General features: G+C 40.7%; 1 protein-coding gene across 1 annotated transcript in view; it reads right to left on the minus strand.

Moving 5' to 3' along the window:
- Nucleotides 1-3,894: 3,894 nt before the first annotated feature.
- Nucleotides 3,895-17,632, minus strand: part of ankrd50 (ankyrin repeat domain 50) — a 40,099-nt gene continuing 26,361 nt past the window's right edge. The window contains exons 5-6 of the mRNA XM_031317142.2: nucleotides 5,941-9,485; nucleotides 3,895-5,635 (exon numbers count right to left, since the gene is read on the minus strand). Coding sequence (XP_031173002.1) covers nucleotides 5,944-9,485 — 3,542 coding nt within the window. The 3' untranslated portion in view covers nucleotides 3,895-5,635; nucleotides 5,941-5,943. The remainder of the gene's footprint in view (nucleotides 5,636-5,940; nucleotides 9,486-17,632) is intronic.

Below are 17,632 nucleotides of genomic sequence, written 5' to 3' on the forward strand. Positions count from 1 at the left end.
TATAGTATGACTTGTTAATGACATACTATGACTTCTTAGATATTTTTGACATACTATACTATGACATTGACGTTTTCTTGACATACTCTGCCTTCATGACATTTGTATGACATACTATATTATGACTTTTATGTGACATACTATACTATGACATACTTTACTAGGACATTTTTATGACATACTATGACTTTTCATGACTTTTTAATTACATGCTATACTATGACTTTTTATGATATACTATAACTTTTTATGACATGTTTTGACTTACTATACTATAACTTTGACTTTTTTTGCAATACTATACTATGACATTTTATGACGCTTTTATCACATACTATGAATTTTTAATGACATACTATAACTTTTTTATGACATACTATGACTTTTAGACATTTTTATGACTTTCTATACTATGACTTTTATAAGACATTTTCTTGACATACTATGATTTTCATGGCATTTTAAGACATATGATACTATGACTTTTATATGACATACTATACTATGACTTGTTAGGACATACTATTCTATGACTTTTTAATATTTTTTATGACATACTATACTACGCCATTTTATGACATACTATACTATGACTTTATGACAGTATACTACTCCTTTAATGACATTTTTTGACATACTATACTATGACTTTTTATGTCATACTACACAATGACTCTTTATGACTTTCATGACATATTATACAATGTTTTTTATGACATACTATACTATGAATTTTTATTACATTTTTTGACATACTATACTATGACTTTTATGACATTTTTATACATACTATACTATGACCTTTTATGACATACTATACTAGAACTTTTTATATAACTTTTCTATCTTATGACTTTTTTAAGAAATTAAACACTGATTTTTTTTATAAAGTTTTTTATTACATACTAGACTATGATGTGTTATAACATCTTTAGGACATACTATACTATGACTTTTCTTTGACTTTTTTATGACATAATATACTCTCACTCTTCATGATATACTATACTATGGCTTTTTAATGACATACTATATCATGACTTTTCATGACTTTTTATAACATTTTTGACATACTCTATTATGACTTTTTATGACTTTTGTATTTATATACTATTCTATGACTTTCTGTGACTTTTTATGACATACTATTGATTATTACATTGCATGACATTCAGTCTGCAGTGTTGTTTCCACTGTGAAATAAGTGTACAATCAGGGATATTATTGAAAAAGCAAATTGAGCTTGAAAATGGTAATGTCTCCACAGAAACAGGATTTGTGAAGGAGATATGCTTTTTTTTAGCGAGGCTTTGCGCTTGTTCATACCATAGTCTCATGTCTGAAGATGCATTTGCAAATGCACCTTTTTTTTGTCCGTTTTTGCCTTGAAAATTGAATTTCTTGAAAATCTCAGATATGATGAGCTATACTGAAAAACATGTGATCACAGAGAGAGTTGGAAGCAAGGGCAGGCACACAGCCCTGCCAAACTGCCAAGATATCTTGTCAATGTTTGCATTCTTTTGAATGTCCTCCTAAGGAGAGCTGGGAAAAAAATTTCCACACAAGGACACAACAATCAACAGCAGTTTTTTTATTTGATAATTACCTTGAGCCTGTGTAGAGCCATATGTATGCATGGTTTCAGTACAACCAAACAACAAAGCAGCTGGTTTCACTCAGTAGTTCCTGCTAGTTACAGAGCTAAAAAGTGCTAATCAGAGAAATCTTTAGCTAAAGTGTTTTTTTGGAATGAAAACCTGCACACACATGGCTATTGATGGCACGTAGATGAAGGCCATTGGGTTTAAAGTTGTGTCTGGAATGAGTCGGCCACAACTGTCGCCATGTTGTGTATATTGCGTGGGAGCTTGTTAGCACTGTATCCAAAACAAGGGCATGGGTGGAGAAAAAACAGATGTGGCTATTGGCAGATGGTTCAGGAGGAGATCCTCCAAGCATGGACAGAACATATTACATGACATCAGCACCAGATGGTTTAATCATTAACACCCACCCTCCGAAAACATACAGAAAAGGCTGTGCTGAAAGTCCAAAAATCAAAATACAACTTTAGGAAATGTTTACACTTGCCGCCTTTTTTGAAGCTACCAGCGTCTGTTTTACATTATAATCCTATAATCGTGTTTTCAAAAAAGTCCTGAGCGCTTTTTTAAACGCCACCGTCAATGTTTTTTTCTGCAACTAAGAGAATCTTTTTGAAGTTGAAAAATGTTTAACTTTTCTGAAAAAAATATTGCCCTACGTCAAAGCGCTTTTTTGGCAGCTGACCAATGACAAGCCGAGTAGCGAGACCTGTTGTTTCAGGTCAAAAAGAAAAAATGGAGAAGGTGCCGATAGACTTGTGCTACTGTCGGAGCACAGCGAGTTAAATGATATGACTTGCTTTGTCTTAGCTAACGTTAGTAGTAGCACCGCTTCCCTGTCTCTGTTCATTTTCTAGATCACTCGACCGCTTTGTTTTATCTAGCACCGCTCCACATAGCACTCTTGGATACTGTAGCAGTAGCTGTTGTTATAACAACAAAAGACGCTCCCGGCTGCTTTTTGGAACCAAAACGATGCCAGCTTTTTTTTCTTTTTTTTTTTAATCTACAAAAGCGCACTATTCAACTTTTTCTTGTCAAAAAATACGCAATATGTTTATTGCCTTAGCTGCTCTGTCGCACATTTTTCCATGAGATGTTGGGTGAAGACAATGAAGCCTAATTAGTCAGCGTAAGAACTTTGTCCAGTCCTCACTCTTTGGGCTAAAAGCTAAAATGCTGCTCATTCCATTAAATGCATTTGAAACACAGCCAAAGTTTGTTTCTGAAATGCTATGCATCTATTTTGACTTTGACATTTTATAATATATGAAATGAAAAAAATAAAACTAAACAAATCCTTAAACCTACTCTGTATTTGATCTAACGTACAGCTCCTGTTTGACTGAGATAAACTCAGGGGAAGGGGGGCAGTGATAGCACTTGGCACACTTGTCTGTTCCACTTCAGCTTGATCCATGTGTTGTGATGCCTGCAGTGTCCTGGTTTGGCCCTCCACCACCAAATGACCAACAGTGACGTAAGTATTAACAGTAGCCTGTGGTTTTGCAGCCCCAATACAGGGAAAAGCACTATAGTGGATAAAAAAGGGCCTTCAGATTCAAACAAACAAGATTTATCTGAGATAGGAATGGATGGAGAAAATAATTAGTCACTGCAGAATTGTCAATTGTTTTCTAATTGCCATTCCCTTCTCTGGCTTTTTTTTCCTGTGTATATTATATCTATATTAAAACAATGCAGACTTCTTCAAAGTCAATGGAGCATCAGTGCTAACACAAGGGTTTCTGTTCCAGACATAATCAATTAGTCTGCCTTGGATTTAGGAATATTTTGATTACATTGCAGCGAACGCTAACAGCGTGGAATTTTGAAAAGTGTAACACACTTGCAACCACTTTATCGGCATTGCCGTGACTAACCGTAACTTTGCTCCGTCCGCACCCCTGCCTGTGTGTGTGTGTGTGTGTGTATCAGAGCTGAGCCCCGCTCTCTGTCAACATGCAGGAAGGACAGATATGCTCGTGCTTACGCGCTCACATCTACCGAAATTTGGCAACGTTTGATTTAACGTGAATCAGCATTTGGTAGTACCGACGTAATAAGGCCGGTACCCAAAAAAGTAATGAATTCGGTACCCAAACCTACGTCAGTATAACTTCAGATACCAGACATATTCATTTAAATGTGCTCCTGCCTACGTAACAACAATGCCTTAGACTGTCATAACATTAATTTATTGCATTCATCAGGTCTGTGTATTTTTTTTGACATCCAGTCCTATTGACATTGTAAATAAATTAGCAAACTTTTTTTTTTTCAGCAGTAAAGCAAATCTGTTTATTAAGCACTTTAATATACATCAGAAAATCCCACTTCATATAGTCCAGGAATTCTTTTTAAATGACAGTTGAATGTACATGTTAAGCTATTTACAATCCAATCACTGACAGTCAAATCAAAGATGACAGACAAACACAGTCAAGACAAACAAGATAACTGCTTAATAAGACTATACAGTATGTTTTTTTTCAACACTGTTTCAAGACCCGATCCTGCTTTGAATCCTTCTATTGACCCTTCATGGCATACGTTTGAACTACTGTAGAATCAAAGAGCTGAGAGCCTTCACTAGGGCTTATAAGTGTTTGTGCATGCGATAGGTTTCTACTCCCCCACCCCCCCAATCCCAGTTCTTGGCAAAAAATAGCTCACTGTTGACAATATGAAAAGCCTGCAAAAATACGACACAGACGGTAAATGCTAACACAGCTCCACACAGTTCATGAGAAACAGATGTTTCAGTTCCCTCAGTGTCACAGTCGAGCACCTCCTCCCCTCAATCTCTCGCGGGGTTAAGTCCTGTTGAACTGATATTCAGCTTCTCACAGGGAGGAGGTGGGACAGAGTTATGTTGTTTCAACTTTGGCTTTACAACTCTGCATTTCAAACAATATGATTCACAGCTATGAGTTGTCTTAATGGCTGAACCCTTTTGAGCCGTTTTGTGCCATGCCCCCGAAAAATCCAGCAGGACTTACTGGAAATTAACCACGTGGCAAGAAGGAAACAAAGCTTGGATTTTGTTTCTTGCAATGCAGTAGGTTATACATGTAATTCTGCGGACAGATGCATGTTTTTAAATCACTGCTTTTACTTGAAATTGCTGCATTTAGCACCAAACTTTTGCTGACGGTACACAATGGGTTATTTAAATAGTTTTTATGCACACATAAAATAACACACAAGCAACTGAGAAATCCCATAGGGACAAAATTAACTTTTTTTTTTTACATTTTCAATGAACCTCCCTCTTTCTTAGATATTTGTAACAATACACAAAACCAACAAAATTAGGAGACCAAAATAACTGCAGGCAACTTCTGAACACAGCACCATGGTAGAGCGTAATGCAACACAAAATGCAGCAAAAGTGGCTTTTTTTCCAAAAATAAATATGCTTGTATATACCGGTGGAGTAAATTGCCATAGCTATTAACATATTACACACAACATACTGTAGTTTAAGCACACTGATCCAAGGTTAACACAGATTATTTGGGGTCTCTAGAAAGGCAGACTATCAATGCGCCATTTATACCATGGCATCAGTTATTGTTATGTCCTCTGGCCTTGTGACAATGTACTCAGTGGTACATTGCTGTCAGTGTGAAAAAGTAGACAGAACAAACATAATATAAAATAATAAAAAAGCATTGGTATGTTTCTCTCAAACAATTACTTTGATAAAACGTGGATGGGATACAAAGTGAATAGAACAAATGCATGTCTGTCATTTTACTCTTTTAAAAGTGCATACACTGTTTATTAAATAGCATTACATTAAATTAAAATGATAGTTTGCATGAATACATGAAGAAGGCTGTAACAGATGTAGGCACATTGATGTATCAGTTCACATAAGCCTTAGGCAGCAATCAACAATAGTCCCTAGGTATTATTTTGTCTCCCACTGATGAAAAAAAGGAGTATTTTCTATGTAGATGAAAACCGTTGCTTTGGCACATTCCCTCCAACGTCTGCATGACGAATGGCATTCATGACATCTGAAATGGTACAGGAATGATTTGGGTTAATGTTTTGTTTGGGAGGAAAAAAGCTCTGCTTATCCATTTGAGGCATTCTTCATGCAAGTCTGATTAAATCCAGCTAATGATGGTTGTGTTGAGTGCAATCCAGTATCAACTAAAAGTCAGTTTTAGCCTCATTATTAGCCACTGTAAATGAAGGGACAAGTCCAAGTCTTGCCTACGTGCCATCACCCTGACCTTAATTTCAACTTTGAGACAAATGCTTTATGTATTTCAATAAGAGCACATACTGGAGGACTATTTTGAAAAGTATCTCTTACCAGCTATAATGGAGTCTCCTTTTTGTAGTTAAACCCAGGGTCTGATCCTTCAATCTGCAGTTTCAGGGCTTGTTTAAGGCTTAGTTCAGTTTCCCCTATGGGATAGTTCTCTAGAACATCCTGGTGGCCTCTGTTCTGTACAGTCCGAGGAACTGATACTCTACTCAGGAAAACCTGACTACCCTGTAGATGATAGTTGGGGTTGGTCATGATGCCATTCCTCTTCTTCTCAGAACAGCTCTGCTGCTGGATAAAGAATTGATCTTGGCTTTGCCCCCTTTCCTGCCGAATTGAACCACCAATCATGATCTTGCAATGTGGATCCTTCACTGAAATGTTTGCTACGGATTTGTTGAGAGCAATCCTCTTGTCAAACTGTGTCATCTCGTACTCCAGAACCTGACCTTGGGTTGATCCACTGTTCTTGACTTTTTTCTTGTCTCCCAGTGCTCCTTTACTATTTGATGTCCCATTTCCGGTCTTACTTCCCTTTGTTGACTTGAGACCAGATTTTAACTGAGACCAGTCAAAGTCACTGGATGGAGATGATGGCTGCTGACCAATGGACTTAGACGTAGAGGAAGGGGAAACAATAGACTGTCTGCTCCGGCTGCGAGGCAGTGAATGCTGTTGGATTTGTTCTGTGAATGTCAGTCCATGAAAACTGTCGATCGGCACAGTCTGGGCTGTGGCAGTGGATGATGTGGTTCTCAAGGAGGAGTTCTTTGAACTTTTGAGGGAATTATTTGAAAGGGAGGATTTCTGTCTGTCTACTGTGGAATCAGGAGATTCGGATGGTGAACTGAAAGCATGGACAGGTCCGTTGGGTAGACCGCGTCCAGACGACTGCATATCTCCTGCTCCGGTGCTGCCAGAGCTACTTGATTTAATGGTGAGGGACTGCATTTTACCAGTCACAGCCAATGGTGTTTTCTCTTCCATGGTGTGTACTGGGGAGGGATTGCAGCCATTTAGAGTTGTGCCCCCATACTTTTCCAGAAGTTTAATGATCATTGAATGGCCACCTTTTGCTGCCACTCTCATTGCTGTGCGTCCAAACTGATCAGCGTGGTTGGGGTCGGCACCATTTTCAAGAAGTATTTGCACAACATCAATGTGACCCTCTTGCGCAGCTATGCCTAGTGCTGTTGCTCCCTGGTTACACGTATGATCCACATGTGTGCCGTTCTCTATCAAAAACTGCACAACTTTCGTGTGTCCTTGCCACGCAGCAGACTGGAGGGCAGATCGCTTCTCATTGTCACAGGCATTCACATCAGCATGATAGTTAATCAGCAGCCTCACCATTTCAACATGCCCTTGCCAGCAAGACACGTGGAGGGCCGTTCTGCCCTCAGTGTCACAAGCTTCCACATTTGCCCCATTTTCGAGGAAATACTCTGTCATGGCCAGCTGATTTTCAAGTGCCAATATGTAGAGTGTTGGGCGTCCGTCTGCGTCTTTGTAATCTATGTCGGCACCGTGGCTCAGCAGCAGTTCAACAATGTCTCTGTGGCCTTCCAGTGCAGCCACCCTGAGAGCATTTCTCCCATCATATCCCCTCTCGTCAATGCATGACTTGTTTTCCAGAAGAATTTGCACACAGTCATAATGTCCCTCTTGTGCAGCTAAAATCAGCGGTATTCTACCATCATTATCAACCTCTGTACAACGAGCACCTTGCTCAATAAGGGCATCGCACACTTGTCTGTGGCCCTCAAATGAAGCCATGTGTAGCGGGGTCCAGCCTGCATCATCCCTGTGATTCTCATCCAGACCCCTGTCCAGCAGAGTTCTGACCACCTCCACGTTACCCTGAGCAGATGCAATGCTCAGCACAGTCCTTCCCTCACTGTCAATGCTATCAACAGCAGCCCCCCAGAAAAGTAATGTGTTGACAACAGAGGCATGGCCCATAGATGCAGCAGCAAGAAGAGGAGTGCGACCATTGTTGTCTGTGTGATCCACATCAGCCCCACCTTCTAAAAGCAGATCAACTACATCGACATGTCCTTCATAGCCAGCCACAAGGAGAGGAGTCATGCAGTCTTTATCACAGTGGTCAACTTCTGCTCCCCTTTCAATTAGAAGGCTCACAACAGAAGCATGGCCTTTACTTGCAGGAACACAGAGAGCAGCAACTGAGAGGGCAGTCCTTCCATCCACATCTTCATGATTAACTTCGGCCCCGTGGTCCAAGAGGTGCTCAACGATCTCTCTGTGTCCCATGTATGCTGCGGCAATGAGAGCTGTTCTTCCTTCGTTGTCTGCCTTGTTGACCTCAGCCCCATGCTGAAGAAGGTTCAACACTATGTCTTCATGACCTCCCCAAGCAGCAGCTCTCAAGGCAGTTCTACCATCAGCATCAGCACAGTCCACTTTGGCACCAGCATAAAGCAGAGCAGAAACCACCTCTGAATGTCCACCCCAAGCTGCTGAGCGCAGGGCTGTCCATCCATCATGATCTGTGTGGTTTATGTTGGCCTCACAACCAATTAAGCAGTTGACCACTTTAGTATGGCCCTGCCTCGCAGCAAGAGTAAGTGCCGTTTGTCCATGGTTGTCTTCTAGCTCCATGTTTGCCCGTCTAGATATGAGCAAGTTGACCACATCAAGGTTTCCACTGTATGCAGCGTTAGCCAGCAGAGTTCTCCCACTGGAGTCACACTGGTTCACAGATGCCCCGTTGTCAAGTAATGTCCGTATTGAGTCCTCTCTTTCCAGGGCCTGTTGTACAATACACGACGCATGGTCATCCTCATTGTTGACATGAGCTCCAGCTTTGACCAGAAGTTGCAGGACCTCCTGTTCTCTTGGTATGGAGGTGGTCAGAGAGTCTTTAGCGGGAGTTCCATTCCAAACCATCCAAAGAGCCAGATTAAATGGCTCAATCTGCAGATTGGAATTAACAAGGTGCAGTGCAAATTCCTGCACTTCGAGTGGCTTAAGCTGCTTTGCCCGACAAGTATAACTCATTGCCAACATCCTATGTCCCTCTGCTGCATTGCACAAGTACTTCTGGGTGCAATGCTTAACATCTAGTAGCCACTCTGCAAAACTGTAGTGAAAAAGGATTTTAGTACTCCCAAGGCCATCGACCAACAACTTGGAGAGAATGTCCATCTTTTTCTGAAACTCTTCCATAGTCAGTGTCATGTTTTTGGTCCAGACTGCATGGTACAGTTCCTTGACTGTAAGTGGCCTGCACGTTGCCAGGATTACATTAAGGATGGGCTGGACTTTGGCAAACTGTTTCCTGACAAATAGTCTCTGGCAGAGCCACAGGTAGAGGCCATTGAGGGTGCCAGGGATGTCACGGATTTCTCGAAGCATGATAAAGTTCTCCACCACGCCATCCAGCACACGCTCCAGGTAGAGGAAGCAGCCACTGCTTTTGATGTGTAGTTGGTTGAGCATTTCGGCTGTCTCCTTGGTCAGGTGCTGCCTCAGGGCCTCCTCCTGGTCCAGCCTGTGGAGGATATACTGTTGCACATCCTTGACGATGTAGGCCTTGCGCAGATCATCAAGGCTGATTTTGCGGAATCCTGTAAGAGAAAAAATGGACATTAGAGGAGTCGGATGACAAAATGGATACTATAAAAAGACACTTCAAAACTTACTAGGCCAGTATATGAAGAATATGAAAAGATGGAGTCCAAGTGGTTGTAGAAATCACAGTTGATGATAAGTAGTGTTACTTTCCCCACAGTGCTTCTTGAGTCTTTATCTTATGTCGACCTTGAGATCATACCCAGTATGTATCCACTGATCTTGTACCTTTGGATAATTAGGTTAAGCCGACCTTTAATTTCCTAAGGCATGGGATAATTAACAGTAAAGCTGTGTTGTTAAAGAGGAATTGAGTGCATAACTCCTCTGGCTGCTGGAAGCAGACATGATGAGCAGGAGTTCATGATCAGTTTAGCCCTTAAATAACTACGGAAAACAAAATAATGGCAATTAGTGCACTACATTGTGTCTGATACAGAAGCAATGTCAGCTGTAATAATTTGTTCCTTGGTGAGGGTGAAAACAGCAATCATTTCAGTGGAAACATGACTGAAATAATGACTAGCTCACATCATATAATATATATTATACCTGTGCTGTTGTTTATTTGTGTATGGCAACACCCAAATGTATAAATACTCATCAGAAAAACTATTAAAAAGGGAAAGCACCAGTCTTAGCAGAAGACCTTAAAGAAATAACATATAATGGTAACTATGTGTAAAATAAAATCCTGATACCCTGAGAAAAAATATCAGTTCTTTCAACACTAAAGTTGGGTTGATTGGTCACTTAACCCATCCATTGACTTAGAGGTTATTAGTGCTTAATCAGCAGGAGCAAATCTGTGGTAGGGGCTTAAGATGTACAAGAGTCAAATGGAGGAGAGCAAGGGAGACATCATTTCCATGCCTGTAGCACATCAGTGGTCTGTAAAACATCTCTCCAGTGCCTCACTTATTATCGTACTACACGCTCCCAGAACAGACCTTTAGAAATCCTTCTGAAAAAAAAGAAATTATCACAGTGGGTCTTAATGAATGATTTTAAAATGGGAATTCCTCTCTGAGACGTGGAAAAATGGCTTCATAATGGCCTTGGCTAATGGGCATAAAGTGAACTTTCCTCCATGTTATAACAATCTGTTCATGGTCTGTGTAATCCAGCCAGAGGGCAAGAAGAGCATTTTTTTCATACTTATATTTGCAGTTCCCATGGTTCTCAGGGGTTACTGGGACATGAAAAAAATGCCACCAGAGACTCCCTCAGTGTTATTGACATACTGCATTTTAAAATGACTAACAGGCCTCCTACTATGGGAAAAGCAGTTGCATTTTCCTCCCTAAAACTTTGCCAGGAAGAACACAGAACATGGACTCATTAACCTTTTCAAAGTATGGTAATTAAATGTTATTATTGCATATCATTACTGACTGAACATTTCATGTACTGGCAGGAAACTACTCTTAAGAGATTTTTTTGAAAATAATCTATGAAATTCAGCACCAGCACTTTTATCTTGGAACAGTAAACTGTGATTGTTTTAATTATATAACAACTTTTACCTGTACATAATACACATCAGACGCTGTCACCAAGCCTGAGGCAGTGCTCTGTTCATCTGACTGCTATTGTGTGGCTAGAAAAAGCTGTGAAATCTTACTCCACAAAGGGACCAGTGCTAACCACACCTGGAAGCGTAACAGACCTGATGAGTTTAACGAGAGTTTCCATGCAGGTACTAACAGTTTGAACAATGGACCCTGGTAAACAGAAGGAGCGATGGGTGTTTTTTTATCATCTGCTTCTGAGTTTGTTTAAGATAAGCACCACTGCAGTAACTGGGCCTCACAATAATCTTTTACATTGTCCTTGAGGCCTTCGTAATATTTCAAACTGTGATAAACCAGATAAAATGAAGGCATTCACACCTCAGATCCTGACTATGTTGAATTACATCCTGTGATACAAATAATGATCAGCAAAGCACTGATTTTGATTCTAATAAATCACACGCTTAGGTTTAACTTTGTTATGGGCACAAACTACATACAACACAACATTTTTATTGAGTAAGTTTTAAATTTGATTGTAATAGAGATCACATGGGCAGCTGGGTTTAACTCTACACACTAAACTGGTACAAATGTAAATAAAAAACAAAACCTCCCAAGTACAAAAATGCTTATTCTGAATATAATGTCTATAAATGTAATCTAATGTAAGACAAAGGGGACAGCTGTGCAGATATTTTAAATTAATAAAGCTGCAAAGTATCATTCTCATTTAGATTTATACTACATACATTAAATATAATTGCTCAATCATTACAAAAACTCAATGACCCCAACCCACTTTCAGTCTGTCTTTGTTTTCAGTGACTGTGCACATTTTCCACCCTCCCTTCGCCCTCTTTTGTCTGGCTCCATGACCCCCTGTACCAGCTACCACTCCCCTCCTGCAGAAGTCATTGACAATACAAGAGACAGATGCACGGTAAGTATTCATAGTAGCTACAAGTAAGTAAAACACTCAAGCACTTCTACCTTTAAGTACTAAAAACCATTAACCGTTTTGTGTATATTCAAAATCTTTGCTCCAAAAAGCTGCCTGATTCCTCATTTTGACAGGGCCATGGGAAGAACCGGAATGGGTCTACTGTATACGAGTCTAGCAATGGCTTCTTTCAGGTTTGTATCAACAGTTACAGAACCACTTGAAGGCATCACATGTTCCTAATGTGCATTTAGGTTCTCAGTGTACTCACTACTCCTCTGGCTCAGCCTATCAGGCAATCATCGGAGGATTTCTCACTCTTCCCCTCTTTATTTTCTCTAGCCTCTTGTTTCATGTCAGGTTCTTAAAGCTCTTTTGTTTAGCTTAAAGGCCACACTAGCTGGTGTACATGCTCCCTTCCCCTGCTTTTCAGGCTAATGCACAATCACACGTGCCTCAGTCGACACAGGCACATACAGTATCAAATTTGCATTTACAATTTATGTTTAAAATCAGACATCTTATGCCCGGTATGATCCCCTGCCTGTGTGTGTCACTGATGGGTCCTCCTACTCCTTCTGGACCTAATCCCTCTTTGGACATTCTGGGGTTGCTCCAGTTGGGACAGGAAACCCACTGGCTGAGAGAGGGGAAGAGGCCATTAATGGGGGGAAAAACAGAAAAAAACTATTTCCCCCAGCTAGTTATTTCAGCAAAGTGTGACATTTAATATGTTGTCCTGATTTATATTCTTTGTTGATTTTTCTATTTACAGAGGGAAAAAACATTGCATGTGCATTACAGCCCAATTCTGGAGATGTTCCTCTATCACAAATATTTTCTCAGGGGAACAAATGAAAAATGCTTCTGTGCTTTAGTTTATGATAAACAGTTTCTCCAACATTCCACGGTTGCTGACACACCAATTATGAAGATATAGCGACTAGGAAAGCTAGAGAAGGGAGCAGAATACAGACATTTGACCGCAGCCACCTTGACAAAAAGCACTTGCCTGGATAAAAAAAAATTCTATATGCAAGAAATAAAAGACTAAAACAAGCAAGAGCCTCCAGTCAGAACACCCCTTATAAGACCTCTTCTTTCAGTTGCTGCACATAGTGGAAGATGACCTACAATTTCCACTTTAGTCATCAGCAGACATCATTTCATAGGTCTTGGATGTCAATTGTGAAGTCATGGCATTATTACTGCCCCACTCCTGCAGATAAAGCACTAAAACAACCACAGGCGGAAAGTCATCCAAACTGCATTTGATGACTGTGGTGTAACAGGAACTACTATTAAGTACTACAGAAGAATGCAAGAACTTTCATTGGCTACAAATGCCTAAATGCCTTCCAAGAACCATTTTCTCTCTTTCCAAAACCCAACAGTCATGAAGGTCTAGGTTTTGCGCCATTATATGTGGGCTACACAAACTGTAGTGGAGTATTGTGTGTGTTCAGGCTATTTGTGTGTGTTTGTGTGTGTGTGTGTGTGTGTGTGTGAGAGAGAGAGAGAGGATGGTTCAGAGTCTGAACAAAAGCGACTGCTAAACAAGCAACAAATGACACATTCATCGGGGTGAGGGATGCAGCTCCCGAGTACAGGCCTCTGAGCCAGCTGCTGCTCGTTACAGAACTGGATACCAGCCACAGGAGACAGAGCCCTGCGTACAAAAGAGGGGCTGTTTGCCTACTAGATTAATTTTTCAGATGACAAACGAGGCAGCGTGTCTGCAAGCATGTTGAGAAATTAGAGGTCCAGGCTTATCAAACAGAATTTCAAAATGGCAGCGTCTCTGATTTGGCACGTTCATTGCAAGACACAATCTTAGGTCATCTGATCCATAAAGAAAATAGAAACCCAAGCCCCGCTGCCCTCTCCTCAGGCTCTCCAGTAAACCCACGATCGACAAACGTCTGTTCGACAGCTGCAGCATTCTGGGCTCCAAAAAACATGAGAGCGCCAACCTCCTAAACACAAGTATGTGGATGAGAGTTAGCTCCAACGGTCTGCAAACAACAGTCCTTTGACAAGAGTGCTGCTATTTAATCTTTGACAAATATGGTTCCCTGTTTAATTATATACACACTCTAATTTCTAACAGACGAGTGGAGGTACCACTTTCTAGTTTATCTCGGATAAATGTGGCATATTCACAAGTGAAAAAAGACAAAACCGACTCATTCGACTGTGCAAAGACAACCGCTGCAGGAGAAAATAATTTGAGATTAGCAGCTACATTCTATGGCCTATGTACTGTATATTTCCTGCAAAACTACACAACCACCAGGTGAGTCAGTGAAATGATTACACTTTAACAATTAATTTATGTTACACTAAAGGCAAAGCACAAGAAAACACTCGTGCCCAAACATGCCTGTTGCTGAATTTCAAACGGGATGTGAAAGGGTTTCCAGTCAAACCTGTTGTGGTGCAACTGAGATGAGGGCTGGAGAAAACAGGAATACATTGAACACACTAAAGCCTTTTTCAAACATGGAATATATAACATTGCTGACTTCATCTATCTGTTAAAGTGATGGCATTTTGTCATTAGCACATTTGTGACTTTTACATTAATGTTCCTCATGGCTGCATTCAGACATGACAGGACATTTACAGAATGAGCTTGCTCGTGTAATATTTGTCACACAGAGAGAGAGAGAGAGAGAGAGAGAGAGAGAGAGAGAGAGAGAGAGAGAGAGAGAGAGAGAGAGAGAGAGAGCATGCCTTCTAACAGTAAATTACCGATACATTTTCACATCACTTTAATAATATGTTATTGATAGCGATTTTCTGCTGCCTGTTTTGCAATATCCGACAGGACTGACAGGGCGATAAGTTGGGACTTTAATTTCTATTTGCTCAAATGCTGTGAGTGTGAGTGTTCATTCATGCAGTTTGCATGAAGGAACATTGGAAATGCATGCAAGACTGTTGGTCAGATTATTATTGTAAGAGGGGTTTTTACCTCTTTTCCCTGGTCGCACCGGGATGGGAAAAAAATTGCTTTTATAGACCGACCTGATATGAGAAGGGCGATCTCTTCAACACCTTAAAATTGGCTCTTTCACAGGGTTTTCTTTCTCACAAAGAAAGAATGCACGAAGAACACATTTAAAGGCAGGCTTGGTAACTATTTCCAATATAATTTTTTTTATATATTGGTTGAAATGCTTCTTACACCCTGATAGCGATACATCACTTATGGGCTCTGAAAAAGGAGGGAAAAAGATCCGTCATCTGTAGCTGCTGTAATCCTGTAAAAACGCCCACCAATCACTGCCTCATGGTTCGCTTGGAAAGACCCAATGAAAAGCCTCCTCGCCCTGTTCTGCGTACTCTACCCCTCCGGTGTACGAGCCTGTCAATGCGCTTTGTCGCCGCATTTTAAACATGCGGTACGACAATATTAGCCAGTCCCTCCAGAAAAACGTGATTATGCGATCGCATAATTCAATAAATAATTAGCCAAAGTCCGCATATTTATGCGGGGGCTGCATTTTTTCAAATACGCCGCACTTTCGCCGCATAAATTGCCGGTATCCGCGCAAAATATGCAGGGCTTGCATGATTTCATAATCCCTACATTTTCGTTGCAAAAAAGTCACATATATCTTAGCAGAAAGTTGGAAAATGTTGCGTTTACTTCACACAAGAGCAGCCATTTTCCCCTGTTGCCATGGGAACGTTATGAAGTGACGTAATTACGCGACGTGAACATCATCGAAAAGCTGCAAACCCCGCGATGAAGCCATGATGAAACCGCAGTTTTTGCAAGTTCCCGCAATTTCATTGCATAAAAATCCCGCATATTCCATCGCATTTTTTAAGAAAACGTGCCGCATAATCAAGGATTTTTGCCCGCAACAATCACAAAAAAACTCTGCATTTTTCTGGAAGGACTGATTAGCTGTTTGCTTACCGGTGAATGAGACATGAATGAAATTTGCGGTCTTTTATCCTTGCACGTCTGTGTGTGGGTTGGAGGCCCGAGGAGATGCAACTTTCAAATCCTGCTAGTTTTTTTTAACATTACCAATCCTGCCTTTAATCTCTCTCTCTCTCTCTCTGCAAGAAAGGGGCTTTACAGCATGGCTCAGCTTTAGAGGTGCATTCTGATAAACCTATCATTTACACACATAATAAAAAGTTTTGGTTTTTTTTCTAATAACCAAAGACAAAAAGTAGCTGTCTGAGTATGATTTTGAATGACAGGAGCTCATTAAATGATGACAAGAGACTGAGCCATGAGGCTGTGCACCTGGTCACAAGAGTTTGCCTTCACTCACTGTGCATCCCATAATGGATTTCCCTCTAAGAGAGATGTAACTATATATCATGGAGCTTCTTGCAGCTGCACAGATGCCTGGAGATGTCATCTATGTGAAGAAATCCCCAAAGAGAATTAAAATAACAGAGTGTTAAGCCAGGAATACACAGATCAAACAGAATAAACCGTATATAAACTGTATAAACTTCATTCAAACTGTCCATTTACCAATTTCTGTAATCGTGGGGGGGGAAAGTAGGGCTTGTACAGGCAATAATCCCTCTTTTCATGCCACATAGTCCTTTTTTGTTCAATTTAAAAAGGTCAGATATGTGCTAAATATGTCCCATAATCCTTGGATCCATAGAACCGAGTCCATTTTAAACTGTCATTTAAAAAAAATGCCCACTTCAATGCCCATGTCAACCTACAGTGAGGAAAATAAGTATTTGAACACCCTGCTATTTTGCAAGTTCTCCCACTTAGAAATCATGGAGGGGTCTGAAATTGTCATCGTAGGTGCATGTCCACTGTGAGAGACATAATCTAAAAATAAAAATCCAGAAATCACAATATATGATTTTTTTAACTATTTATTTGTATGATACAGCTGCAAATAAGTATTTGAACACCTGTCTATCAGCTAGAATTCTGACCCTCAAAGACCTGTTAGTCTGCCTTTAAAATGTCCACCTCCACTCCATTTATTATCCTAAATTAGATGCACCTGTTTGAGGTTGTTAGCTGCATAAAGACACCTGTCCACCCCATACAATCAGTAAGAATCCAACTACTAACATGGCCAAGACCAAAGAGCTGTCCAAAGACACTAGAGACAAAATTGTACACCTCCACAAGGCTGGAAAGGGCTACGGGGAAATTGCCAAGCAGCTTGGTGAAAAAAGGTCCACTGTTAGAGCAATCATTAGAAAATGGAAGAAGCTAAACATGACTGTCAATCTCCCTCGGACTGGGGCTCCATGCAAGATCTCACCTCGTGGGGTCTCAATGATCCTAAGAAAGGTGAGAAATCAGCCCAGAACTACACGGGAGGAGCTGGTCAATGACCTGAAAAGAGCTGGGACCACCGTTTCCAAGGTTACTGTTGGTAATACACTAAGACGTCATGGTTTGAAATCATGCATGGCACGGAAGGTCCCCCTGCTTAAACCAGCACATGTCAAGGCCTGTCTTAAGTCAAAATAGAACTTTTTGGTCATAATTCCACTAACCGTGTTTGGAGTAAGAAGAATGATGAGTACCATCCCAAGAACACCATCCCTACTGTGAAGCATGGGGGTGGTAGCATCATGCGTTGGGGGTGTTTTTCTGCACGTGGGACAGGGCGACTGCACTGTATTAAGGAGAGGATGACCGGGGCCATGTATTGCGAGATTTTGGGGAACA

The sequence above is a fragment of the Sander lucioperca genome, chromosome 1 (genome assembly GCF_008315115.2).
Source record: "Sander lucioperca isolate FBNREF2018 chromosome 1, SLUC_FBN_1.2, whole genome shotgun sequence".
NCBI lineage: Eukaryota > Metazoa > Chordata > Actinopteri > Perciformes > Percidae > Sander > Sander lucioperca.